This window comes from Boleophthalmus pectinirostris, unplaced genomic scaffold (genome assembly GCF_026225935.1).
Source record: "Boleophthalmus pectinirostris isolate CB_2022bp ecotype Guang Dong unplaced genomic scaffold, ASM2622593v1 HiC_scaffold_20, whole genome shotgun sequence".
NCBI classification, from domain to species: Eukaryota; Metazoa; Chordata; class Actinopteri; order Gobiiformes; family Gobiidae; genus Boleophthalmus; species Boleophthalmus pectinirostris.
The window spans coordinates 26,363,140-26,391,026 of NW_026571153.1; the positions used below are offsets into that span (position 1 = coordinate 26,363,140).

At 38.5% G+C, this 27,887-nt stretch overlaps 1 protein-coding gene across 4 annotated transcripts; it reads right to left on the reverse strand.

Annotated features, from left to right (window-relative positions):
- LOC110153848 (uncharacterized) lies at positions 1–27,575 on the reverse strand. 4 transcript variants are annotated; one of them, XM_055156344.1, is made up of 29 exons: positions 27,424–27,575; positions 22,934–23,153; positions 22,783–22,814; positions 20,864–20,924; positions 20,022–20,077; positions 19,860–19,920; positions 19,241–19,329; positions 17,987–18,050; positions 16,213–16,289; positions 16,085–16,130; positions 15,551–15,627; positions 14,901–15,024; positions 14,751–14,813; positions 14,270–14,313; positions 14,137–14,191; positions 12,317–12,390; positions 12,167–12,245; positions 10,666–10,739; positions 10,509–10,587; positions 10,174–10,211; positions 10,015–10,084; positions 8,415–8,506; positions 8,234–8,323; positions 7,505–7,600; positions 6,761–6,864; positions 4,701–4,809; positions 4,478–4,619; positions 4,005–4,031; positions 1–1,649 (listed from the first exon to the last, which is right to left on the reverse strand). In XM_055156344.1, exons 2-29 carry the CDS (start codon positions 23,142–23,144, stop codon positions 1,108–1,110), a joined length of 2,676 nt encoding a protein of 891 aa, XP_055012319.1. In that variant the 5' UTR covers positions 23,145–23,153; positions 27,424–27,575; the 3' UTR covers positions 1–1,107. The 4 variants fall into 4 exon arrangements, with proteins under 4 accessions (XP_055012319.1, XP_055012320.1, XP_055012321.1 ...); XM_055156345.1 differs by lacking the exons at positions 15,551–15,627; positions 16,085–16,130; XM_055156346.1 differs by lacking the exons at positions 16,213–16,289; positions 19,860–19,920; positions 20,022–20,077; ... (2 more) ...; positions 22,934–23,153; positions 27,424–27,575 and adding exons at positions 16,917–16,993; positions 17,421–17,466; positions 17,552–17,629.
- Positions 27,576–27,887: the final 312 nt, after the last annotated feature.

Sequence of the window (27,887 nt, forward strand, 5' to 3'; positions counted from 1 at the left end):
TCTTTTTTATTGGTTTATTTTACAAGAACAATTGAAGGCATGTTACAATATCACCTTATATATGTTGTATTATTTCAGATATTTTGTCATATAAACTGTATCATTTAAACAGTTCTCACAAAAAGTGTAGCTATATCGATATCAAACATCAAGAATTGAAGGCATATGAAAGCAAAGTAAAATAATTATAGATAGCACTGTTAACCGTATTATGATTCATGTTGAGTAAAAGTATTTGGCATTTAATTAAATACAACAAAGGACTGATCATTAAACATTTTTAAAAGTCATATGAAGGTAAAATGTAGGATCATTATTTTTACCGACCCCACAGATTGTCAACAGAAAGCTTTTATCATGAACTTATTTAAGATGAACCAAAAACATAATAAATTAAAGAATGTAACTTCAACATAATGCTGTAAAGTTAAAAAACAAGTGCAATTCTTTTAAAAATGTTTCTCTGGTAAATTTAGTTAAAGGTTTGCATGTGCTTGTCTCCATAGAGATGTTTTCCCTTGGCCTAGAAGGTTCCATAGTATGACATTAAATATTTTCCAGCATGGAGAATAACAAGTGATGCGATCTGGCCAAGTTACAGGCCAAATCTGTGGAGAGGTGACCCTGCTCACAGTAAAAAGACATGCTTTGACAAAACTTTACAAAGGTGAGTGGATCTGGAGCTGGGTCCTGTCTCCCTAATTTCAGAGAACGTGATTGACAGGCGGATTAACCAATCAGACAGAAGCATGATTCATTTGCATAAAAAACAGCGCAGATTTTTACAGAATCAACAATCAAAAGTATTATTTATCTCAGGTAAAACAAGTTATATATTATGCTCTGGATATTGCGAGATTTTTAAGAGGTGTGTTCCGCATTCGAGAGACACACGTGACAAATTAGCAGCTGCGGTTGTATCGACTCAAGTTTGGACCGAGGTTTTTTACGCTCTATTGTCAGATTCATGTCCGTGGAACTGGCTGGTCAAGGAAAAAGTTTAATGTTATAGTGCGGAACTTTCCAGGCAAAGCACCTACACGCGTGGAGACGAGAAACCACCAGAAAAGTTACTCAGAACACTTTTAAATCACCGTTGCGATGACTTTATTTCACTTCGGTAATGACGAGGGGCTCTGCGTTTTGGCCGTTTAGTTTCAGATGTGGGCTGAAATACGGTAACATCCCGTCATCAAAGCTGCAGTTGGTGAAGGAGTAAATATGAGTTTGATTTGTGACATCGTAAAAAGACACCAGCCCTTCCTCATAGTCTAAAAACACCCCCACCTTCTGAGGCTTGTTTTTCAGCTCCACACTGAAAGGGGGCGCTGTCAGGGCCGCATACTTATCCCCCTCGAAGTGAACTAGAACCCAGTACCCGCCGTCTGGGCTCAGTGTCAGCTTGCCTTTGCGGTTCGCTTTGACCGACGCTACGCCCAGGTCCCATCCGCTCTTGGCCCCCACCTGCACCTCCCAGTAGGCCCTCCCCGACCTGACGGGACTGGCCCCTACGATGCTCTCGTACAATTCAAACCGCCCCCTGCTGACCGGGAGGTGCGGTTGACACTGTCCGCCGTCTTGGACCATCTTTCCGTCTTTGGACACCGCGAGCCATTGGTGCGCAGAGCTGTGGTCCAGCTTCACGTCCACTGAGACAGAGAGCAGAGAACTGTTACACTACAGAACGCGTTTTGATCTGATCTGTTATAATGTTTTCTACGGAAGCCGAGAGGGGTCACAACAAACGCAAACGCCGCAACAAATACAAATATGACAACACCACAAAAAGCCACAACACACCAAAAAAAGCCAAAACGGAAATGACCACGGGACTCTATTTTAATGCAAACGCCGCAACAAATACAAACGCCACAACACAAACGCAAATGCCACAACACATTAAAAAGCACACAAAACAACACATTAAAAAGCCACAACACATTAAAAAGCCACAACACATTAAAAAACCACAACACATTAAAAAGCCACAACACATTAAAAAGCCACAACAGAAGTGACCGCGGGACTCTATTTTTCGACGGACCGATCAAGCGGCAAGTGAAGAAGAAGAACTATAACGTGAAAAGTAAAGGAACGGAGAAGTTGGAAACATCAGTAAAAGTAATTTATTGTTTTATCATTATTCGTTTCACGTTTTAGTTCTTCTTCTTCACTTGCCGCTTGATCGGTTCGTCAGAAAATAGAGTCCCGCGGTCACTTCCGTTGTGGCTTTTTAATGTGTTGTGGCTTTTTAATGTGTTGCGGCATTTGCGTTTGTGTTGTGGCCTTTGTATTTGTTGGGGCGTTTACATTAAAATAGAGTCCCGCGGTCATTTCCGTTGTGGCTTTTATTGGTGTGTTGTGGCTTTTTTTGTTTTGTTGTGACTTTTTGTTCTGTCATCGCATTTGCATTTGTTGCGGTGTTTGCGTTTGTTGTGACCCCTCTCGGTTTCCGTAGTTTTCTCATCAAAAACATACCAGGAGTTTTGTTTTGTTTCACTGACACATGTTTAACACACAAACCCTGCATATTCAGCCCAGAAAACAACCTGTGCTAATTCAGAAAGTGCTCTACTGTGTTTTTAAACTCAATACATCTTCACTAGAATCATTTGGATCATTTCAGCCCTGGAACTGCCAATCTTTACTGAACAAAATGTAAAATGTAGCTGTTAACTTGAAAACTACCACTTCATGATCCCCAGGTTAGGGAGACCAATGACCATGTCCCTGTTTACTTGGGACAGTCCCAGTTTTGAGTCCTGCATCCCCTGTCCCAGCAGATTTATACAAAACCAGTAATTTGTCCCAGTTTTATACAAGAAATGTCCTAGATGTCCCTACTTTTGACCAATTTGACCCCTGCCATCAGTAAAGAGAGGCATAGATTGACATTTGTTTAGGTAAAATACAGAAAAGCTGCTTAAAAATCACCAAAACACAAAGAAAATGTGACTATACTGACACGTTAGTTCTGAATAGGCAGAACAATTTTTCTTAACTACGGTATGCACTTGTTTCACAGTTTTATTATTACCAACCACCACAAACCAAGGGTGTCCTAGTTTTTGATTCTGAAAATCTTCTCACCCTATACAAGATGGAATAGAGCATTTTAATCTTTGGAAATGTAGACTAATAAACCGGGTTTACTTAAACATGTGTGACTGAAACAAAACACCAGTTTGGATCTGTTTTTGAAGACGTAACAATGTCTTAACATGGTTACAATCTCCAAAAAATCAATTTTGCATAATATGTGCTTGCAAAGGTCTAAAGTTATTCCTTACTTTCCTGCGCTTACCTAAAATCCTAATACATGCATCACGAATTTCAGACTTCCGGTCATTGTGCAATGCATACTGGGAAGGATTTTCCAAAAAAGTGAGCATCAACCCGCCATGTTTGTTTTCCCAGTGGGATGCGTCTGTTGACAAAGCCAGTCTTTTCTAGTCTTTTGAACCATATTGAAACAGTCTGAACGGAGGTTTCACATAGGTTCACACAGATCTGATTCCCTTTTGCATTTATGGAGTTCACAAACTTTCCGAAGCCCATTTCTGGAGCCAATTTCCGGTGTTAGGACATCCAACAACCACACAATTAGAAAGTCCGAATCCCATAACGAAAAAATGTCAATATCAGAACCAGAAACAAAAGTGATATGGTTCAAAAGACTAGAAAAGACTGGCTTTGTCAATAGACGCATCCCATTGGGAAAACAAACATGGCGGTTAGATGCTCACTTTTTCGATAAATCTTTCCCAGTATGAATTGTGCAATGACCGGATGTCTGAAATTCGTGATGCATCTATTACCCTAACATCAACTAGCATGCTAACAGCGCACGTTTGGATATGCTGACAATAACCTGCTTCATAACTGCATGCAGACGGAACACAGCTGTCTTATTCTGACAAAAAGAGCTGCTTCTACAACAAAAGCTAATTCTGTTCATCTGCATGGACCTCCTGCCTCTTTCGCATAATTCAAACAAACTTTACCTGCAAACACTGGAGCTCTTTCAAGTTCTGGAAAAAAAACAACAACCACAAAGACACAAAATGAGTGACTGCATCGACAAATACAAGATTCCAAACAATGAGAAGAGCTGTAGAGACATTTTGAAATACCCAAGTCCATCTTGATCTGGTTTAGTCCTGATGTAGACTTGGTTTGGTCCTGTTCTAGTCCTGGTTTAGTTCTGGTCTAAATCGAGTTAAGTCCCAGTTTCGTTCCAGTTTTGAAACAGGTGCATGTGAGCTAACTGTAAGCACCGCTCTGTCTGAAGCGCTGTTGCTCAAGTTAGACTTAAATATGAGTTTTGTTTTAACACAGTCTGAACAGAAAGAACTGAAACTACAACATGTGAGTCAGTCTCTAACTGCTGAACATTCTACCCATAGAAATACATGCAGAACACCCCCAGCTGGCGTGTGTGTGCAGTGAACAGTTTTACGTTTGCAGATCTACAAACCTAAAGCAGAGAGTTTGTCCATTTCTTCTTGAATTTGCTCCCTCATGGTGGAAATTGTGGTTTGAAGGGTCCCGAAGGCGAAATCGGTGTTGACATTTATTGTTTTGAAGTCTTTAATCTTTAGCTTTGACAGCGTTACAGCCTGGTGATAAAAACAAAATAATAATAATAATTAGACAAACATTTTCCACACAAATACACCTGATATCAGTTTCTTTCTTACATCCAAATCTGCAGCAGTGTCCACTTCCTTTATGGCATTTTCAAGTTTTACAATGTCCTCCTGAATTTTCTGGATCAAACCTTTGGACTCTCTTTTCAGTTTTTCTCTCCTAAAATACAAAGGATGTATAAAAAACATAAAAAATGTTAAAGATATTATGCGAAATAGACTCTTGCAAACTTGTTATAATGTTGTTTCCTCCTCAAAAACAGACCTGGAGTTGTGTTTTGTTTCATTCACACATGTTTGACTAACTCCTTATTATTAGTCTGTCTACATCTACAAAGCTCAAAATGCTCTGTTCCACCTTGTGATGTCATGTTTTTAAGTTAACAGATACCTTTTATTCAGTAGAGATCTTCAATTCCAGGTCTGAAATAATCCTTATGATTTTAGTGAAGGTGTATGGAGTTTAAAAACATAGCGAAGCACTTTGGTCTGTGTACCATTCGTTCTTTTTCATTTCAATTATAAACCAGACAGAATAAAATATCAAAATACTGACGGTTTGTTTGTTTGACACTAAAATTAAATAATGAAATAACAAACTATTTTCCCATTTTATTGTTTTTCATTCTTAATTGAAATCCAAATGAATGGTACATGGACCCACTTCCTATATTACCACATGACATCACAAGGTGGAACAGAGAGTTTTCAGTTTGATAGAAGATAGCAGGGTTTGTGTGTTAAACAACTCCAGGTCTGTTGGTGATGAGGAAACAACATTATAACATAGATCAGAAAATACGGTAATACGAGCCCTTTAAGATAAGATAAACCTTTACTTGTCAATCAATAGATGCATCACAAATTTCGAACTTCCAGTCATTGCGCAATTCATACTGGAAAGGATTTTCCGAAAAATTGAGCATTAAACCACCATGTTTGTTTTCCCAGTGGGATGCGTCTATTGACAAAGCCAGTCTTTTCTAGTCTTTTGAACCATATCGCTTTTGTTTCTGGTTCTGATATTGTCATATTTTAGTTTTGGGATTCGGACATTTTAATTGTGTGGTTGTTGGATCTTCTAACAGTGGAAAACGGCTCGAGAAATGGGCTTCGGAAGTTTGCGAAGTCTATAAAAGCAAAAGGGAATCAGATGTGTGTGACTGCAAACCTCTGTTCTGTTTCCCTTCCCAATGGAATTGAAAAACAGTGAAAGGTGAAGGTGATGGGCAGTACTGATCCACAGGAAGGACCAAAAAGGAAACCTTTGACTGCCTAAATCATCCCGAGTTTGCAGCGAACATTTTGTATGTGGAGCAACATCAAAGTGGGAGCCCATTTGTTAAGCGAGAGGTACAGAAGACAAACAGACTGAGCTCAGACTTTCTTGTTCTTGTGGTTTTACAGCAACATCACGTCTTGGTCGCTTTACAGTGGAAGGTGTTTCTTGGTGAACAGCTGGTGCCTTTTGTTTTGGCGTTGACATTTTTAAATTTGTAACCAAGGTGGAGCGAGGGATCGAGATTTTGCTTTGATGTTGATCCACATACAAAATATTCACTGCAAACTCAGGATGATTTAGGCAGCCAAAGGTTTCCTTTTTCATCCTTCCTGTGGATCAATCCTGCTCATCGCTTTCACCTTTCAGTATTTTTCAATTCCATTGGGAAGGGAAACAGTTTGAACGGAGGTTTGCAGTCACACACATCTGATTCCCTTTTGCAGTTATGAAGTTCGCAAACAAATTTCTCGAGCCCGTTTTCCGGTGTTAGGACATTCAACAACCACACAATTATGATGTCCGAATCCCAAAACTAAAATATGACAATATCAGAACCAGAAACAAAAGCGACATGGTTCAAAAGACTAGAAAAGACTGGCTTTGTCAACAGACGCATCCCACTGGGAAAACAAACATGGCGGTTTGATGCTCACTTTTTCTGAAAATCCTTCCCAGTATGCATTGCGCCTTATAGTCCGGTGAGGTTTATATGTGAAAACATTTTGAAAATAGACCACTCAATGACAGTGCGCCTTATAATCCAGAGCGCCCTATAGTGCAGAAAATACGGTAGTCGTCTGTATTACTGAAGGGCTTTAGTTTGACTCACCTTTTCTCTATTGGCTGCAGAGCTCTCTGACGGGCCTCCTCCACCAAGTGAATCACATTTGAAAATACATTGTCAATCTCCAGCCACTCTTCATCCAAACTGCCCTGGAAGGTACAAAATATAGGGTAAATATTCAGGTTTGGTAAAAGGTACTTAAAGGTACAAACTTTTTGGTTGGGGGTCTGTCTCCTGCTTGTTTCTTTGGCTATGTAATTTCTCTGCCTGGAATGTTCCACAGTATGAGCTCTATTTGACGTTTATTCAATCACAGGTGGTTTTATAGCTCAAAAATACCTAGAAAAACAGACGTTCTGACTGTGAGGGGCGTCATCTCTCCACAGATCTGACCTGTAACTTGGTCTGGCTTGGTCTCCAGGAAGATAAAAAGGTTTAATCTCATACTGTAACATTCCAGACTAAGCAATAGCATCTCCATGGAGAAAAGCATTTGATGGAGCCTCCACCAGAAAAGTTACACAGTGCGCCTTTATGTAAAATTGTTGGTATCTGTACATTAATTAAAGGTGCATTGCGTAATTTTTCTCATAGTAGATGAGTCGAATTATTTATTACTACTCAAGTTCAAGTATGGCCTGGTTAGAGCTAGTTTGATCGGTCAACTTTGAGTTTCATTACTGATGTTTTTATTACACCAAAACACAGAATAACATGTCTCTTTATCCTACTTCTACTACTACTATCACTACTACTACTACTACTACTATTACTACTACTACTACTCACCTCGCAGGCCTTGACACTTGCCCTGATCTCACACAGTTTTTGGTCTCTGCATCGAATCTTCTGTTGCAGTTCGGCTTTCATCTTGTCCCGTTGAAGCTTAAACAATGCAAAACATATAATATTACTATAAAACGTGAAGCGACCTATTATAATTATAACCTATTCTGCAAAATGGAATGTTCTGAGCTTTAAGCCATGTTATAGTTGTTTCTCATTTACCCTCTGAAGTTGTATTTGGAGTGATTCGTGCATGTTTGAGTCATCTTTATTTCTCTAATCTTTGAAGACGGCAGTTTGACGTTTCATCTCCATCGGAACACGCCCACTGTTCTGGACTTACTTCGTTATCCAGTTTTATTTTCTCAATCAGTGATACGTGTAGGATTCAGCAGTGTCATGTATTCACTTTGGTACAAATAAAAAACATCTGCTACTCTTGTGTATCCATAGGAGGGGCCGATATTATGATGTTTATGGCGACGTCAGCTCCCATTGGGCACCACAGTTTTTAACGCGGAAATCAGTGGACTTGTTTCCTTTTTTAAGTTGTTTTAGCGCAATATTGCAATTTTAAATGTTGAAATGATAGCATATTAGTAATGATCCATACATTATAGGTGCCATTGACACACACGCACAATATGCCTTCTTTAAAAAAACTAAATAAAATAAATTCTCTCAATCAATCATAAAAAGTTCTGTCTATGTACATTAAAGAATTTAAATTACCTGTTGTAGTTTCTCTGCCTCCTTCTGGTCCTCCACTGGGGGCACTATAGTTTGGGGGGTGGTGGTTGGAACTGTCAAGGACGTTTGAGCCTAAAATTGAACATTCAAAAAGTTTGTGAATATGAAACAACAGTAAAATGATATACACACACACACTGTCTATGGCTGCTTTGGACTGTACCTGGGCTGCACCTGTATGGAAATTAAGCGCTCTCCTGATCCTGTTTGGTTGTGCTGCAGACTGGTCAGAGTTCTGCTTCGGGGTCTCAAAATCTGTCAACACATGTATGTAAATACTATCAGACTAAACCAGGTGTAAATCCATCTAAACCAGGTTTAAATGAGAAGTAAACCAGGTCTAAACGAGATCTAAACCAGGTCTAAACCAGGTCTAAACAAAAATTTAAAAAGGTCTAAACCAGGTCTAAACCAAGTCTAAACAAGAATTAAAAGAGGTCTAAACCAGGTCTAAACTAGCCAGGCTGGCTCACTCAATTTCATTTCTCTCCAGCAAGTAGGTCAGAAATCGGAATACAATAGATGGTTCGCAAAAACCCCAGAAGTGCGAGTTTGGGCACCAGCCAATCAGCGAAGAGTCATGTATTATGTGTTGACAACGATTCCCAAGATCGAGGATTTAAAGCCAGAACAAAGAGAATGTTTGGTGAATTTTATCAAGGGGAAAGACTTTATTGTTTTTCTTCCTACGGGGTTTGGGAAATGCTTAATATACCAGTTAGCCCCGTTAGCAGCACATTACATACATCACGACCAAATAGCAGAGACTGGTTAAATGATAAAAAGTACCTGCCTACTGTAGAGCGAACGAAATCTAACGCTGCGAGGTCAGATGGTTTTTTACGAAGTAAAACGAAGTAAAGCTAAGTAAAACCGGCTGATGAATTAGGTTAGGTCTAGACCAGGTCTAAATAAGAATTAAAAGAGGTCTAAACCAGGTCTAGACAAGAATTAAAACAGGTCTAAACCAGGTCTAAACCAGAATTAAAAGAGGTCTAAACCAGGTCTAAACAAGAATTAAAACAGGTCTAAACCAGGTCTAAACCAGAATTAAAAGAGGTCTAAACCAGGTCTAAACAAGAATTAAAACAGGTCTAAACCAGGTCTAAACCAGGTATAAACCAGACCTAAACGAGAACTAAACCAGGTCTAAATCAACTGATAGATACTGACCGCTGCACACTCCTCAAATTAGTAAATGACTGAAATATGAACGTATGAATTTGGATATCCAGTTGTCTATCCATCACAAGTTACAAGTTACTCACTTTCAAATTAAACTTCAAATACTTATATAATTCTTAACGGTCCTGTATTATGCTAAACCGACTCTTGTGATCTTTAAATCATGTTTTAATACTGTTACCTCCTCAAAAACATATCTGGAGTTGTATTTTGTTTCATTTGCACATGTCTTTATTTTACATCAACTTGTGATGTCATGAAGTGGTAGTTTTCAAATGAACAGCTACCTTTTGCTTTTAGTTCAGTAGAGATTGGCCACTTCATGTCTGCAAATTTCTAAATGATTCTAGTGAAGGTGTGTGGAGTTTAAAACTACAGTGGAGCACTTCCTGAGTGTTTTTAGTTTGCGAGAAGAACTCAGCGTCAGTATGCAGGGTTTGTGTGTTCAACAGGTGTGAATGAAACAAAACACAACCCGAGGTCAGTTTGTGATGAGGAAACAACATTATAACATAGACGAGAAAACTGTGTAATATGGGCCCTTTAATATAAAATTACAGGACAGTATATAGCCCTACATGACTCGGGTTCATGCTGAGGTGGAGTTTTTGGGCTTGCAGGTCCTGAGTGTGATTCTCTTTGGCCATTCTGTAAAAAATTAAGATTAAAAATAGATAAATGAACATGAATTTTCAGTTATGATTTGAATAAGTTCTATTTGTACATTGCTGTGATACCTGAGCGGCTCCGGTGGTATTGGCAGCAGGCGGAGTCACTGTAGAGGAGAGATAGATATTACACTATGTTCAGATCTAGATCAATACCGATTCTCAACATCATTCTAACTAAAGCTATTTAGGAAAGCTTCATTTCTGTCCTCTCAATGTGACTTTTTTAGTGTCGATACTTGCTCAAGTGAGTATCTAGTTTTGATTCTAGTTTTAGTATCGATTAGGATCTGATTTTCAATACTTGTGACAGCCCTAGTGAGCAGTAAGCGCAGTAAAAGCTCTGTTTGATTTGAACATGATTTGAACTCTTCATAACTGAGCATTAATATCTGCTTTTGTACCTATATTCTGGTTTTCTTTCACTGCAGCTCCAAATGTTTTTGGGCCTGGCTGGGATGAGGAGGGGGTCTGGAACATCGCCTGTCCAAAAAGAGTCATAAGTTTAAATAAAAGTCAATTATATCATGGCTTTATCTGTAAATAATTATGTAACATTACCTGTTGTGTACTTGTAAAGGGCAGTGGCCGCTGCGTTTGGGGAAACTCATAGTTCTGCTGCAGCTGTGGAAAACCTGCACCAAAGAAATTATTTTTTTAATTCTCTTTTTTTATTATAATGACTTTATTTTTTCTGTATCTCTGTGGGTTCCAAGTTTACATGAGAACATCTACGAATAAAAACAATTAAATATTTTATCAGAAGAGCCTTTCGTTTAGACAGTATTTTTGGGGCTTAAAAACACAAAAAAACACATCCTCCAGAGTGGAAAAGTTGAAGAAGCTCCGCCGTAGTGTTTCTGTCTACACTGCCCAAGTCGTTAAAATCTGGTCAGATCTGCTCACGTCGCGTACGCGTTTACGTCACATACATCACCACCTAGCGTCACCACCGAGCCGCCTGGCATGCATACCCAATCGAATTCCACACACATTTGCGTCACCGTATACACGCAGATTTCCTCTCGAAAACGCTCATCTAAAAGCGGAATAAAAACTAAAGAAGCGATGCCACTTTTGTGTGTTCTGTTCAGACCGTCATCATATAAACGTAGCCTTAGTTTCAATTGTAGTTTTAGTATCAATTAGGATCTGATTTTTGATACTCATGACAGCCCTAGTGAGCAGTAAGAGCAGTAAGAACTCTGTTTGATTTGAACATTTTTACTTCATATTAGAGATGGGCATGATTAGTCGATTAATTGCTAATTGATCATTAAGCATTTCATCGATTACGTTCATTTTAATCGACAAACCGAATGTAGGTTGCTGTGCGTAGCGCAGGGTGACCAAACGTCCATGTCCGGGGACAAACAGGGGTTCGTACATGTAGTTCTCTGCACTCAGAAGGAGTGAGCAAACACAAACAGTCTGTCAGCCTGCAACGTGTCGAACCGCAAATGTGTACTTAACGATGACTTGTACAAGAAATTTCACGCTTTCCATTCTGGTCGGGACAAGTGTGAGTCCATGTGCACAGTGTACAAAGCAGCACATATGTTTCGGTGTCCAGTGGGAAAAAGCTTTGCCAGGTGAAAGTAGCACAATGTCGATGACGAGTCCCCACCTCCCTCCCCCCGTACGGTGTCCTGGTTTTAACAAACGCAAATCTGGTCACACTAACCTGTATTGCACTGAGTCATGTCTTTTAATCCGACAGAAGTTGACCACATCAGCGCACAAGAGCTGTTTTTTTTTTCTTCGCTTAGTTTATGCAAATTAGCCATGTGGTTTTAAGTTTTGTTTCTGTGAGACTTGCGCAAAACTACATTAAACACATTATAATGTCAAACGGGCTGATGTGGCTCTAGAGTGGTTACAGTTTATATGTCGTAAAGTTGAATTTGTTTATGCAGATTAGTAGTGCAGATAGTAATAATAATGATGATCATTTTAATATAAAAACGTTAATGATTAATCAATAATCAATTATTTAATCAAATGCCCATCCCTACTTCATATGTAAACTCTTCATACCCGAGCATAAATATCTGTTTTGTACCTGTGTTTTGGTTTTCTTTCACTGCAGCTCCAGATGTTTTGGGGTCTGGCTGAGACGAGAAGGGGGACTGGAACATCACCTGTCACAAAAGAGTCAAAAGTTGAAATATTTATGTCCTGGCTTTAACTGTAAATTATTATCTAACATTACCTCTTGTGTACTAGTAGAGGGCAATGGCAGCTGTGCTTGAGGAAACCCAAATTGCTGCTGCATCTGTGGAAAATCTACACAAAAAAGATTGATTTATTTAATTTAATTTTATTGTTTTTAATTATAATGACTTTATTTTTTCCATATAACTGTGGGAATGTTGTTCCCTCATCACAAACATACCTAAAGTTGGGTTTTATTACATTCACACATGTTTAAGGAATCCTGGATTATAAATCTGCCTACATAAAAAATAAATAAATAAAATGCTCCATTCCACCTTGTGATGTCATCAACTGGTAGTTTTAAAGTTAGCAGTTGTATAATAGCCTCAACTGAACAGATAGACTCATTATATAGAATAACTGTACATTGTTTCTCTTGTCCAGTTGAGAGGACCACAGAAAGTCTATAATACAGTATATTCTAATGGGAGTTTCAACAATGCCAAAACAAAAGCTGTTTCTAAGTTTGACAATTCCAGGTCTATAAAATTTCCGATTTTAGTGAAAATGCATAACCTCACCAATTTGGGAGAATACATGCATCACGAATTTCAGACTTCCGGTCATTGCAAAAAGTGCGAAAAGTGAGCATCAAACCGCCATGTTTGTTTTCCCAGTGGGATGTGTCTATTGACAAAGTCTTTTCAAGTCTTTTGAACCATATCACTTTTGTTTCTGGTTCTGATATCATCATATTTTATTTTTGGGATTCGGACATCGTAATTGTGTGGTTAGTGGATGTCCTAACAGCGGAAAACGACTCAAGAAATGGGCTTCGGAAAGTTTGCAAACTCCATAAATGCAAAAGGGAATCAGATGTGTGTGACTGCAAACCTCTGTTCAAACTGTTTCTCTTCCCAACGGAATTGAAAAATAGTGAAAGGTGAAGGCGATGGGCAGGATTGATCCATAGGAAGGACAAAAAAGGAAACCTTTGACTGCCTAAATCATCCCGAGTTTGGAGCAAACATTTTGTATGTGGAGCGCTCAACCTTGGTTACGAATTTAACAAGTCAATGCCAAAGTGAAAGCTGTTTGCCAAAAAACACCTTCCACTGCAAAGCGACCAAGATGTTGATGTTGCTGTAAAACCACAAGAACAAGAAAGTGTGAGCTCAGCCTGTTCTGCACCTCTCGCTTAACAAACGGGATCCAGCTTTGATGGCGCTCCACATACAAAATGTTTACTGCAAACTCGGGATGATTTAGATAGTCAAAGTTTTCCTTTGTCGTCCTTCCTGTGGAACAGAGGTTTCACATAGATTCACACAGATCTGATTCCCTTTTACATTTATGAAGTTCGTAAACTTCCAAAGCAAATTTCTCGAGCCGTTTTCTGGTGTTCGGACATCCGACAACCACACAATTACAATGTCCGAATCCCAAAACTAAAATATGACAATATCAGAACCAGGAACAAAAGCAATATGGTTTAAAAGACTAGAAAAGACTTTGTCAATAGACGCATCCCACTGGGAAAACATGCTCACTTTTTCAGAAAATCCTTCCCAGTATGCATTGCAAATCCTTCCCAGTATGCATGACCGGAAGTCTGAAATCCGTGATGCATGTATTTGGAGACACCACTCACTGACGTCACAAGGTGGAACGGGGTGTTTTCTGTTTGAGAGAATAACTCAGCCTAAATACGCAGGGTCTAGAAACAAAACACAACTCCAGGTAACAGCATAATAACAGAGATCAGAAAATACTGTAACTTTTGCCCTTTAAGGTGACATCATCTGTTAAGTGGGCTCTTCTGTGTTCTTTTTTTTTTCCCAATAAAATGATAAAAAAAAAAAAAAAAAAACGTACTCTGGCACACAGATGAATCTCCAGAAGCTGCAGTAAAAGCGTTGTGTGGTTCATACTGTTGAGATCACACATTTGGATCAGGGTCAGTCACTCTGGGATTTAATGGAGGCACTTTATTGAATGTAAACATTACCTGGGGTTTGTTTTCACCAAATATATTCTGTGAAGCTCCAGATGCTGTAAATAAAAAAATTTTAAAAAAGAGAGAGAGAGAGAGACTAAGTCTGAGTTCACTGGTCCTAGTTTAATCAGTTTGGTCCTGTTCTAGTCTTGGTTTAGTTCTGGTCTCGTCCAGGTTTAGTTCCACACTGGTCCTGTTTCGATCCTGGTTCAGTCCTCTTGCAGACTTGGTTTGGTCCTATTCTAGTCCTGGCTTTGTTCTGGTCTAGTCTAGGTTTAGTTCCACACTGGTCCTGATTTGATCCCGGTTCAGTTGGTTTGGTCCTGTTGGTTAAGATCTGGTCTAGTCCAAGTTTAGTTCTACACTGGTCATGGTTTGATCCTGGTTCTCTTGTAGACTTGGTTTGGTCCTGTTCTAGTCCTGGTTTAGTTCTGGTCTAGTCCAGGTTTAGTTCCACACATAAAATTGTGCTTTTTGGCTCGAGAACTGTTACCTGGTCTGATTTCCATATTGACTGAAGCCTCTGTAGTAGCCAAACTTGGAACACAATTGTTAACTGACAAAAAATACACAGAAAAAAAACACAAATGTTTCAAAATAATGAAATATATAGATTTGAAAGATAGAACAGTTTGTGCTCTACCTGCACTGGAGCATCTGAGATCAGCAGATCTTCCAATAAACTGGGGACTGTTCTGTCCATTTGTAGCATGTTGTGGGCGAGCAGGTGTTGGAGCATTGAAAGATCCAGACATTGGAGAAAACAACTGGAATAAAATTATAATAAAACATAATTACATTAAATAAAATTAATGGTAAAAAGTGATACACATTTTTATATAATGCTTTTCCACCTTGAGGGCACTCAGACTATTTTACATTAAGGAACCACACAAGTATATTACACCAGTGTACACAGACACTGAGGGTGAGGAGGGTTACGTGTCTTGCCCAAGGACACAACAACAGCATTCATCTGTGAAAATTCAACCAACGATACTTGTATTAAGAGCTGGATTCGAACCACCAACCTTCAGATCAGTGGGCAAACACTCTAACACAGTGGCTAAATATACCACTTCAGAAGTTCAAGGTGCCCACTTGTCTCCATGGAGATATTAGTGCTGAAAATGTTCCACAGTATTACAGTAAAAAGATCTATCTTGCACTTCTTCAGTTACAGAAGTTTGACTTGCTTAAAAATACATTCAAAGACATTATTTTCTGTGGGGTTTGTGGGGACTCGCCTCTCCACAGATCTGACCCGTATCTTGGCCAGATGGCGTCACTAACCTGGTTGGTTTGGTTAAAGATATTCTGTGAAGAGCTGGATGCAAAAGCAAAGGTTGATGCTGGAGCTGCTCCAAACCCTGTAAACAAGTTACACAGTGCATCTTTATTAAGGCATTAGTGCACACCTTTTGTCCTGGTTTAGTCCTGACAAAAAGATCCCTGGTTTAGTCCTGGTTTACTATACTCATTGAAAGGGGGCACTGGTTTAGTCCTGGTTTAGTCCTAAATGTAGACTCTGGACTCTTGTGAGTCCTGGTTTAGTTCTGATGTAGACTTGGTTTGTGTTTTGTTTATTCACTGATGTTTAGAGTCCTGGTTTAGCTTCCTGGTCTGAAAGTCACTCTGGTCCACCTTGTGATGTTTTGAGTTTAGTCCCAGTTTAGGCCCTACTTATGATTATGATTTTGAGCAGTGGTGAAACGTAACAATGTAAAAAGTTTACATTTTAGATATTTGTATTTTACTTATTGAGTAACTTTTGTGGTGGAGTCCATAAGTCCAGTTAAAGTGTAGTTATGATAAAAAAAAAGTTACCAGAATCCACTGATGAATCTCCAGATGTCACAGTGAAAGATTCAGGCTGTCAAGAGAAACGAGGTAAATAAGGATAAGAGGAAACCAAACCTGAGTATTTATGAATAATTCATGATATAATATGTGACCTGTTTGTTTTGGTTAAAGATATTCTGTGAAGGGCTGGATGCAAAAGCAAAGGTTGGTGCTGGAACTGCTCCAAACCCTGTAAACATAGAGTTTATTAAGGCTTAGTGCACACTTTTGGTCCTGGTTTAGTCCTGATGTAGACCTGGTTTGGTCCTGGTTTAGTCCTGGTTTAGTCCTGATGTAGACCTGGTTTGGTCCTGGTTTAGTCCTGGTTTAGTCCTGATGTAGACCTGGTTTAGTCCTGGTTTAGTTATGATGTAGACTTGGTTTAGTCCTGGTTTAGTTATGATGTAGACTTGGTTTGGTATGGGTTTAGTCCTGATGTAGACCTGATTTAGTCCAGATTTGGTCCTGATGTAGACTTGGTTTGGTCCTGGTCTAGTCCTGGTTTAGTTTTGAGTTTAGTCCCAGTTTAGGCCGTATTTATGATTATGATTTTGAGCAGTGGAGAAACGTAACAATGTAAAAAGTTTACATTTTAGATATTTGTACTTTACTTAAAGATGCATTGTGTAACTTTTGTGGTGGAGTCCATAAGTCCAGTTAAAGTGTAGTTATGATAAAAAAGTTACCAGAATCCACTGATGAACCTCTAGACATCACAGTGAAAGATTCAGGCTGTCAAGAGAAAAGAGGAAGTAAATAAGGATAAGAGGAAACCAAACCTAAGTATTTATGAATAATTCATGATATAATATGTGACCTGTTTGTTTTGGTTAAAAATATTCTGTGAAGGGCTGGATGCAGAAGTAAAGGTTGGTGCTGGAACTGCTCCAAACCCTGTAAACATAGAGTTTATTAAGGCTTAGTGCACACTTTTGGTCCTGGTTTAGTCCTGATGTAGACCTGGTTTGGTCCAGGTTTAGTCCTGGTTTAGTCCTAATGTAGACTTGGTTTGGTCCAGGTTTGGTCCTGGTTTAGTTTTGAGTTTAGTCCCAGTTTAAAACGTATTTATGATTATGATTTTGAGCAGTGGGGAAACCTAATAATGTAAAGAGGTTACATTTTAGGTATTTGTACTTTACTTCAGAGACTGCAGTCAGTGGGACATACAAGTGGCAGAAAAACCACACAGGACCTGAACCGCACTGCACTTTCAGTCAGTGTACATCAGGGGTAAGGTGCACTTAGTCATTTTTTGGTGTTGGGTCCACAACCTGCTTGTCTCCATAAGTCTAATTAATGTAGAGTTATGATTAAAAGTTACCAGAATCCACTGATGAATCTCCAGATGTCACAGTGAAAGATTCAGGCTGTCAAGAGAAAAGAGGAAGTAAATAAGGATAAGAGGAAACCAAACCTAAGTATTTATGAATAATTCATGATATAATATGTGACCTGTTTGTTTTGGTTAAAGGTGTTCTGTGAAGGGCTCGGATGCAAAAGTAAAGGTTGGTGCTGCAACTGCTCCAAACCCTGTAAACATAGAGTTTATTAAGGCTTAGTGCACACTTTTGGTCCTGGTTTAGTCCTGATGTAGACCTGGTTTGGTCCTGGTTTAGTCCTGATATAGACTTGGTTTAGTCCTGATGTAGACTTGATTTAGTCCTGGTTTAAATATCTATTGCATTTATTCTTCAAAAATACCATAAAATAAATGCATTATCACAGTGAGCAGGCTTGCCTCTGCACAGATCTCACCTGTAACTTGGCTAAGCAGCATCACCTGTAGTGTCTATCATTTCAGGTAAAGCAATAAAACAAGAATGTAGGGGACCCCCCCACCAGAGAAGTTACACAGTGTAGCTTTAAATAAACTGTAACAGAACGTACTTGGCTTGTTTTCTTTTCCATCCGTCACCACATCAGCCACGTTCACAGTCTGCGAGCGCCACGTCTGATTTGAAAAAAACAACATAAAACATGAAACATAAAAGACAATGATATAGTAGGCTCATACAGACGCCTCAGTCACTGTTTGGTAACTTGACAAACTTACAAAAAATAATTATAATATAATAAATCAATGTCTTGTATTTTTCCTCAGCAGTGACATCACGCTGGGGGTGTTCTACATGTCTCTCGGTGTTTGTGCACTGATCAAAAAGCTGGCAGCTCTGGTCAGATTATGTTAAAGATTAGAATACCGTGCTTTCAGTTAGCACCACACTCCTAAGGAATGTTGATGAAAAAGAAATCCTAAAAAAATAAATAAATTTTAAAAATTTATAAATAAAAAAAAAAACCTTCTCCACTGACTTCCCAAAAAGGGTGCCAGGACTGTCCTATTTAGTCAGTGTGGCATAGGATTTTGACCCCGCGGTGAGGTGACCCCGGGGTCAACATACCATATAGTATTTTGACCCCAGGGTCAGAATCCTATTATGGTATGTTGACCCCCTATAGAATATTGACCGCTCTATGAAAATCTATCTTTTATTAATAAAGAACTTGAATATTAATACTATATCTGCAAATTAAAGCATATTGACATATGTAAAAGTGTTTTTTGGAGAACTCAGATGCATTTTTTTATGTGGATTATAACTTTTGAATGTTAAAAATGACTTAGTTGTTTAAACACATATTTGACTGAAAATGAGATAAGTAGTTATTAATGAGTTCGGAAATCAAAGTGATGTATAATGATTTGGAATCTTGTTAAAATAGACAGGGCTGATCAATTGAGTAGTTAATAGGGGAAACTTATGGCTATAGTAATCTGACCCCCCAATATGTTTATTATACCACAACATTTTTCCCTTTTGCATTTATGGAGTTCGCAAACAAATTTCTCGAGCCATTTTCCGCTGTTAGGATCCAACAACCACACAATTACAATGTCTGAATCCCAAAACTAAAATATGACAATATCAGAACCAGAGAAAAAAGTGATATGATTCAAAAGACTAGAAAAGACTTTGTCAATAGACACATCCCACTGGGAAAACAAACATAGCGGCTTGATGCTCACTTTTTCAGAAAATCCTTCCCAGTATGCACTGCGCAATGACCAGAAGTCCGAGATTCTTGATACATCTATAAAGCTTTAACTTGAAGTATCCAGATGGCTCATGTGTTTTTTACCTGTTGTTGTCCGACCATGGAATCCAGGGCATTGCGAGTTTTGCTTCCATTTTCAACCAGCTGAAGCGGTTTGTGAGCTGTGCCGAAGACTAAGCACAGACAAAAAAGGAAAAGGCCAACAGTTAAAGGTGCATTGTGTAACTTTGCAGGTGGAAGGTCTGTCAAATGCTTTTCTCCATGCAGATGTTACTGCTTTGTTTGGAATGTTTCAGAGTATGGCATTAAACCTTTCTATCTTCACGGAGACCAAACCAGAGGTCAGATCTGTGGAGAGGCAACCTCGTTCACAGTTAGAATGCCTGTTTTTCTAGGTATTTTTGATCTTTAAAACCACATGTAACTGAATACAAGTAAAGTAGAGCTGTTTAATGGCATACTGTGGAACATTTCTAACCTGCTTGTATCCATGGAGATGTTCTTGCTATACCTGGAAAGTTCCGCAACACACATATACACACAACAGACTTTTGACAACCCTTAAAGCTGAATGCTATACTGTGGAACATTCCAGGCACCATCTCCTTGGAGACAAGCAGATGGCAGACCCTCTACATGAAAAGTTACTGTACATATTGTCAATTTAAAGCAATAATATTAACTATGATTGAAAATTTCTCACATGGTCTTTGGACAGGTGCTTCAGTGGTTGCTTTTGGTTGAGGCCCAGAGATCTCTTTAAGCTTATATAAAAAGAAAATTAGGAAGGAGGAAGAAAGAATTTTGTAATTTTTAAAAATGTTTTACATGTTTTGGTTGCGAGAAAATAGTTCTAATTTCTTACCTTTGGCTGATTCATGTTTGGCGCAGGAAGACTCGGCACTTGTAAAGTTTCTGTTTCTGCAAGTACAAAAAAATGTAATAAATAACATAAATAAATAAATGACAATATGCCTGAAAGCTTAAATGGCCAATATTACGCTATTTCTGATCTATGTTATAATGTTGTTTCTTCATCACAAGCACACCTGCATCCACAACAAAAACAACTCAAATACGTACTAGTGTGGACAGGGCCTTAAAGCTCACATTATTCAGTTTTGTGTAACATTGGACCTTTACAAGTAGTAGAGGGTCCGCACCTGCTTGTCTTCATGTAAATGCTATTGCTTTGTCTAGAATGTCCCACTGTACTGCATTAAACTTATCTATTTCCATAGAGACAAGCCCACAATGCCACCAGCCCAAGTTACAGTTACAGCACTAAAACACTTGTCATTTAATATATGCAACACAGATGTGTTTAATGCCATAGTGAGGCACCTTTCAGGCAAAACAATAATATCTCCATGGAAACAAGCATGTGGTGGACCCTCTACCAGAAAAGTTACACAGGGCAGCTTTAAAGATACACGATGCGACTTCTCTGGATGACAGTCCTAACCCTAACCCAGTGATTGTCTCCATGGAGATTTTATCTGGAATGTTCCACAGTACTACAGTTCTATCCATCGTCATACAGACAATCAGGTGATAAGATAAGTTTTTACAATAAGAATAGATTGAAAAACTGAAAGAATTTTAATACCATACTTTACTTTTTTGGAACATTCCAGGAAGAAAAATGACATCCATATGACAAGTAGGTAGCGCACCCTCCACCAGAAAAAGCATATTTTTACTCACGAAACAGTTGGTTTGATGACGCACTGAGCAGGCTGGAGAGGCTTGGAAATGACAGATCGCTCTGAAAAGGTTAAAATATACAATAAAAACATTAACACAAAGCTCACATTAAGTCAGACCATGTTAAAGCAAAACTGAGATTGAAGTCTAACAAAGCTTCAGACAGAGCAGTGCTTTGGGTTAGCTTCACACGCTCAGGGACGGTTGATGAAATCAGCTCCCAAGTATCAATTCACCTAAACAGACTTTTTTCACAAAACTATGTGAATTTAGACCTAAAATTATAACAAAAATACGTTCAGATTTTCTTTTATTCGGATTCTGTGCCGACAAAAAGGCAAAAGTGAGGACTGGGGCGTGACGACCGGAGTTTTGTGAGGATTCATGTGGTGTGGAGGGGCATAGTCAAGGCGGGGGTAATTGTTGTCAAGGTGGTCGCCCTAACTATAAAGCGCTGCGGGAAACACTGCCCCAGTCACGGACAAGATCCCTCATGAATATTAAAGAGCAAAGCCTCAAATTGCGTAAATTCACTCGTGCACAGCCCCAATTTAACGTCCCGTACCGAAACAGTTCAGCACAAATACATGTACCATTACACCCCTAGTAATAATATTTATTTATCATTTTTTTACAGCTCAGTTTTACCAACACCCGGTTAGCAGACCTAACTAAAAACCTTAAAGAGCCTATACTATGCAAAAACTGACTCTTGTGAGTACGGCTGTCGCAGTTCGGGAATTTCTCCTGTGGTGCCGTATAGCAGTTCAACAGAGCGGTATGTGGTGATATCGCACCTTCTACTCCACCCCTATCCCCTGGAGTTATAATATTTCCAGCGGCACTGAAAAGTCTCTCCAATGATGTGCTTGTTGCGCAGATGCACATGTACCTTGGTTGTCGTGTGGATATAGTGTGTTTAACGTGGGCTAAGTAACATTTGGCTTTGGTACAAGTGCCACTACATCTTTCCTAGCTCTCACTGTGGCAGCTCGGGTCAGAGTCCTGCTCTAGGTCGGGTACCCGCGGACTTAAGAGAGAGAGAACCGATAGTGGATGGTAGTGGGTGGAAGATGTGGGTCTCTAAAAATGGACCCGTGCAGGACTCTGGGTCGAGTCACTTTGGTCACGTGCGGTGATCACGGTGGCTCAACATGCACTGCGGTGGGCCTCTTAGTACCGTGGTGATTCATTTTTGTGGTTATTGCAACAACTGTACTTGTGAGCTTTAAAGATGCACTTTTTTGGTTGGGGTCTGTCACCTGCTTGTTTCTTTGGATATGTCACTGCTCTGCCTGGAATGTTCTGCAGTTTGGGCTTTTATTTAAATACAGGTGGTTTTATTGCTCAAAAATGCATTTGATTTGATTGAACTGATTTGGTCACCATGAGGATAGAAAGGTTTAATGCCATACTGTGAAACATTCCAGACAAAGCAATAACATCTCCATGGAGAAAAGCATTTGATGGACCCTCCACCAGAAAAGTTCCACAATGCAAATTTAAGTCATGTTATAATGTTGTTACCTCCTCAAAAACATGCCTGGAGTTGTGTTTTGTTTCATTCATACATGTTTGAATAATCCTTTATTATTAGTCTCTTTACATCTCCAAAGCTGAAAATGCTCTGTACCACCTTGTGATGTCATGAAGTTGTAGTTTTCAAGTTAACATCTACCTATTACAATTACAAAGTGGAGCACTTCCTGTATTACCACATGACATCACAAGGTGGAACAGAGTGTTTTCAGTTTGAGAGAAGAACTCAGCCTAAATCTGCAGGTTTGTGTGTTAATGAAACAAAACATAACTCCAGGTCTGTTTGTGATGAGGAAACAACATTAGAACATAGATCAGAAAATAGAGTCATATAGGCTCTTTAAATACAATGTTTTAGTGAAAGTGAAACTTGTCTTTACCTCTGATTCTTTAATCACATCCTGTATTTGCCCTGGGAGGGAAAAAAAAGTTAGATTTCTTTATGTAAGCTTTTCAGACACTATGCTATAATTATTTTCTTTTAATTTGCAGTCACCATTATAATACCATTATAACATAAAAACTACTCACTCATCAGGAAGTTGTCACAAGGAGCGCTAGGCGCATATGTGAATTTGGGGATGTAAGTATTAAAGATGATCTGAGCTGTGCAGTCCGAGCTTCGGGTTGGGGTCGACCTTGGGGTACACCCTTTCTTCCCCTGGTGAGTTCTTAGACCATGATATGTCGTGTGTTTAGACCAGCCACAGTGGCAGATCTGCATGCTCTTCCCATCAGACATCTTTACAACCTAAAAAAAGGAAATCACAACATTAAAAGGTCCTATATTACACTAAATTGTCTCTTTGAGCTTTAAGTCCTGTTATAATGTGGTTACCTCCTCAAAAACAGACCTGAGTAACCCTTTATTATTAGTCTGTGCATTCACAAATCTCAAAATGCTCTGTTCCACCTTGTGATGTCATGAAGCAGCAGTTTTCAAGTTAATAGTTACCTTTTACCTTTTGTTCAGTGGAGATTGGCAATTTCAGGGCTGAAATCATTCAAATGATTCTAGTGAAGGTATATGGAGTTTGAAAACACAATGGAGCACTTCCTGTATTACCATGTGACATCACAAGGTGGAACAGTGTTTTCCATTAAGGAGTAGAGCCCAGTCTAAATATGCAGTGTTTAACTATTAAACATGTGTGATTGAAACAAAACACAATTCCAGGTCTGTTTGTGATGAGGCAACAATATTATAGTGTAAGAGTAGAAACAGGGAGCTGCTGGGATCCACGTGACTAACCCCACTGAGGAGCTTAATTAATGTGAACGCCGCAGACATGGCTTGTGATCACTGCAAAGATTTGTCTCTCTTGTTGTCAACTTTTGTTTTGTGATTAAAAACCCAATTCAACAATAAATACATAAACCATGTAAAAAGTTTAGTGTTTAAACGTGACAATACACAGAGTTTAGTGTTTAAACGTGACAATACACAGAGTTTAGTGTTTAAACGTGACAATACACAGAGTTTAGTGTTTAAACGTGACAATACACAGAGTTTAGTGTTTAAACGTGACAATACACAGAGTTTAGTGTTTAAACGTGACAATACACAGAGTTTAGTGTTTAAATGTGACAATACACAGACGTGCTGCTGACGCTCCTGGTGTACATTTCGGGTACTGGTGCTCGTGAAGAAGGGTGCAGTTAATTGAGAAAAAGAAAAATATCAGGCACTCACTTAGTTACAGAATATTTAAAAGCCTTTACTGTGAGTAAACAGGAAGCATTAAAAACACACCAACACATGTCGGCTTGTGCCTTCTTCAGGGTGTGATCATGAGTGAGAGGTAAGGGCCAGTTTAAGGTCACACACTGCAGGTGTGCAGGGAGGAGGATTCAGTCATTCAGTCCTTCTGATTGGGCACAAAGGCTTGTTTAACATTTCCATATTAAACTACAGGTACTATTAATATGTATGGAAATGTTAAACAAAACTATCTGCCCAAACTAAACAGTCCCTGTTAAAACAATCTGACTGCCCTCTAGTGCTCGAAGTAAAAACGATCCCTGCTAAAATAAATACACTTGTAAACTTGAGCTTTTTATAAACACCTTCAAGTTAAAGTGTAAGTCTGACCTGTGCTCAACACCGCCCTCTAGTGTCCAAATGATGAATCCATTACCTTGAGCACTACGTATTATAAAATGTAATGGAAAGTTTCCAGAGAGGGCAAGGCACACAAACAAATGTCAGCTGACAGTAGCAGCCTGATGACGTTAGCAGTTCAATATATTTTGCATCTCCACACCAGGAGGTTGTTTTAATTCACTGTCAGGAAAAAACAGTGTTGGATGGCGTTCTCAATTTTGTTACTAAATAAAATAAAGATACAAAGGTAAAAAAAAATTAAAAATTTCTCAAGTAAAATTAAAAGCATCACATGAAAAACTACACTTAAGTAAAAGTATTAAAGTACCTGTTTAAAAATTAACTTTAAGAGCAAAAGTGTTTTGCAGAGATTTTTAGGAACAATTATAGAATGAAATGAAGCAATTTTTAAAAAGAATTTAACTGATTTTAAATGATTCAACTGATTTATTAAATTTTCTAGCCTTTTTGCGTGTTTGTGTTTTTGGTTTTCTCAAAGTCAGGATGTTAATGCAAATTAAAAGTGCTAAAAATACGTTTCAGCCATTTCAGCAGGTCTCAAACCACCAAGAAAAGTACTTTTTACTTTTCAGTCCAGATTTAAAATGTAATGGAGTAGAAAGTACAGATACCTGCTCTCAAATGTAGTGAAGTAAAAGTAAAAAGTATCCCCTGTAAAACTGACTAAAGCAAAGTACAAATACCTAAAACATTTATTTAAGTGGTGTACTTTTACTTTTGTACTTTCCTACCTTCCACCACTAGTAAAAACCTTTTTGAATTTGATTCTAAAGGCAAAAAAGAAGCTCTAAAAAGGGTAATACGAGTTCATTCAAGATCAAATATTTTGAAAAAAGTGTAGTATTGTGGTGATCCAAACTTATAAAGATTATTTAAAGGTTCTATATTACACAGAATGGATTCTTTTGAGCTTTAAGCCATGTTATAATGTTGTTGTTAGCAGTGTTGGGAAGGTTCCTTTTAAAATGTATTCCCCTACAGATTACAGATTACATGCACCAATATGTAGTTTGTAACATAATCCATTAAATTACCTAAAGTGAGTAACGTAATCTGAATACTTTGGATTACTTGATTTGCTGTAGAGAAGCAAAGACTAGAATATCGTAACATAAGATGTTTTGTCTGTTAAAAGAAAATAAAAAGCCCAGACTTTACTTAACCATATTAAAAATATTATTAATAGAAGAGGAGGAGATACGTCCAAGCAGCATGATTTAGTCCTGTTTTAGTCCTGGTTTAGTCCTGGTTTAGATCTAGTTTAGATCTAGTTTAGTCCTGGTTTAGATCTAGTTTAGATCTAGTTTAGATCTAGTTTAGTCCTGGTTTAGATCTAGTTTAGATCTAGTTTAGATCTAGTTTAGTCCTGGTTTAGATCTAGTTTAGATCTAGTTTAGTCCTGGTTTAGATCTAGTTTAGATCTAGTTTAGATCTAGTTTAGTCCTGGTTTAGATCTAGTTTAGATCTAGTTTAGTCCTGTTTTAGTTCTGGTTTAGACCTGGTTTTAGACCTGTTTTAGACCTGTTTTAGATCTAGTTTAGACCTGGTTTAGTTTCCAGCAATGAGTGGAATTACCGGGGAAAAAAAAAAAAGGGGGGGTAAATAAATGTGAAAATATCTCCATGTCATCCAATTATTTCAACAAAGTAACTGTAATCCAGTTACCACTCATGGAAACAGTAACTGTAACTGAATACAGTTACTCATAATTTGTACTCTGATTACATAACTCCTGTACATGTAATCTGTTACTTCCCAACACTGTTTGTTAGAGCCGTATTAAGCCAATGCACCAGTGTTGTTGTTATTATGGATTTAGTGCTAATGCCGAGTTATGTATATAAGTATTGTGTTTTGTTTCATTCATGGTTGAGTAACTCTTTATTATCAGTCTGTCTACATCTCCAAAGCTCAAAACGCTCTGTTCCAAGCGGTAGTTTTTAAGTTAACAGCACCTTTTAATTTTCAGTCTGAGAGAAGAGCTCAGCCTAAATCTGCAGGGTTTGTGAGTTAAACATGTGAATGAAACAAAACACAACACCAGGTCTGTGTGTGATGAGGAAACAACATTAGAGCGGATCATAAAATACTGTAATATGGGCGTGTGTTGGTGTATTGTGTAACCTGTCTACTGAAGAGAATGCAGACTTGCTTTCTAGTGAAGAGCAAGCGAACGTGCTTCACCAGGAATGTACCACAGTGTGACATTAAAACTTATCTATCTCTACGGAGTCAGTTCAAGTTATTTTTCAAGTTAACTGTAATTGATATGAATGAATAAACACTATTATACTTCTATTTTACCAGGCCATATTTACCATAACATCTCCATGGAAACAGCAATCCAGAAGGTTACACAGTTACACCTTTAATGAGCCTAAAGTACACACTGAATATAAGACGTAGGGTTTCTTGCGTAACGTGCGTAAAAACCGCGGAAACTGTGAACCAAGGATAGGATTTTTTTTTATTTATTCTTGCCTTGAAAATCCTGCTCTAGTGACGTTTGGAAATGTGAATTAAACACAGATAGAAACTGAATAAAGCTGTCGAGTAACCGATCATGTTTTACGTGTTAAAGTAGCACGACAGTCTACATTTTTCATTCAGAATTTTAACAATTTATAGTTTTGTTTTGTACAGTCAAACTAGTCTGTATGATGTTTTTAAAGACAATCTAGCTGAAATCATTCTGTGAGTTGCAAAAAATAAATGACTACAAGTATAAAATTGCAGGAAGCGTAAGTTTTTTGATAACTTTACGCACGAGTAGCATAACATACAGCCGCTAAAAATGCATTAACTACCAATATTTTCACGCTTTTGCTCTTTAATTGTGGCTAATTTTGAGTTTACCGATGTGCTAAATTAGAATATGTGCATTCCCAGCGCTTACCTGTTCGTGAAGTCCTCTTCGCTGCGTCTGTCTCGCCCTCTGCGCTCTCTTTCAATACTATTCCCTAAGTTTCGCTTTCATTTCGCACAAAACGCATCCAGAGCTGTCAGTACGCGATAAATGTATGGTTGTGTTCAAGTTAAGTTTCGAGTAGATTACCGAAGAGTGCCCGAGTGGACGTAGAGACTAAAATCTAGCCAAGTTAAGATGATTTGAATTAAGAAGGTTTGCATAAATCTGGGAAAATTTCAATCTGGAACAAGACATTTTGTGCTTAAAATATGAAAATCTGCGTAACTTTTCTGATGGGGGGGGTCCGTTTTTCTTTTTATTGCTTCGTCTGGAATGTTTCACAGTATGGCATTAAACCTTTCTGTCTTCATGGAGACCAAACCAGATCTGTGCAGAGGCGACCTCACTCATACTCGTTCTTCTGGGTATTTTTGAGCAATAAAACCACCTGT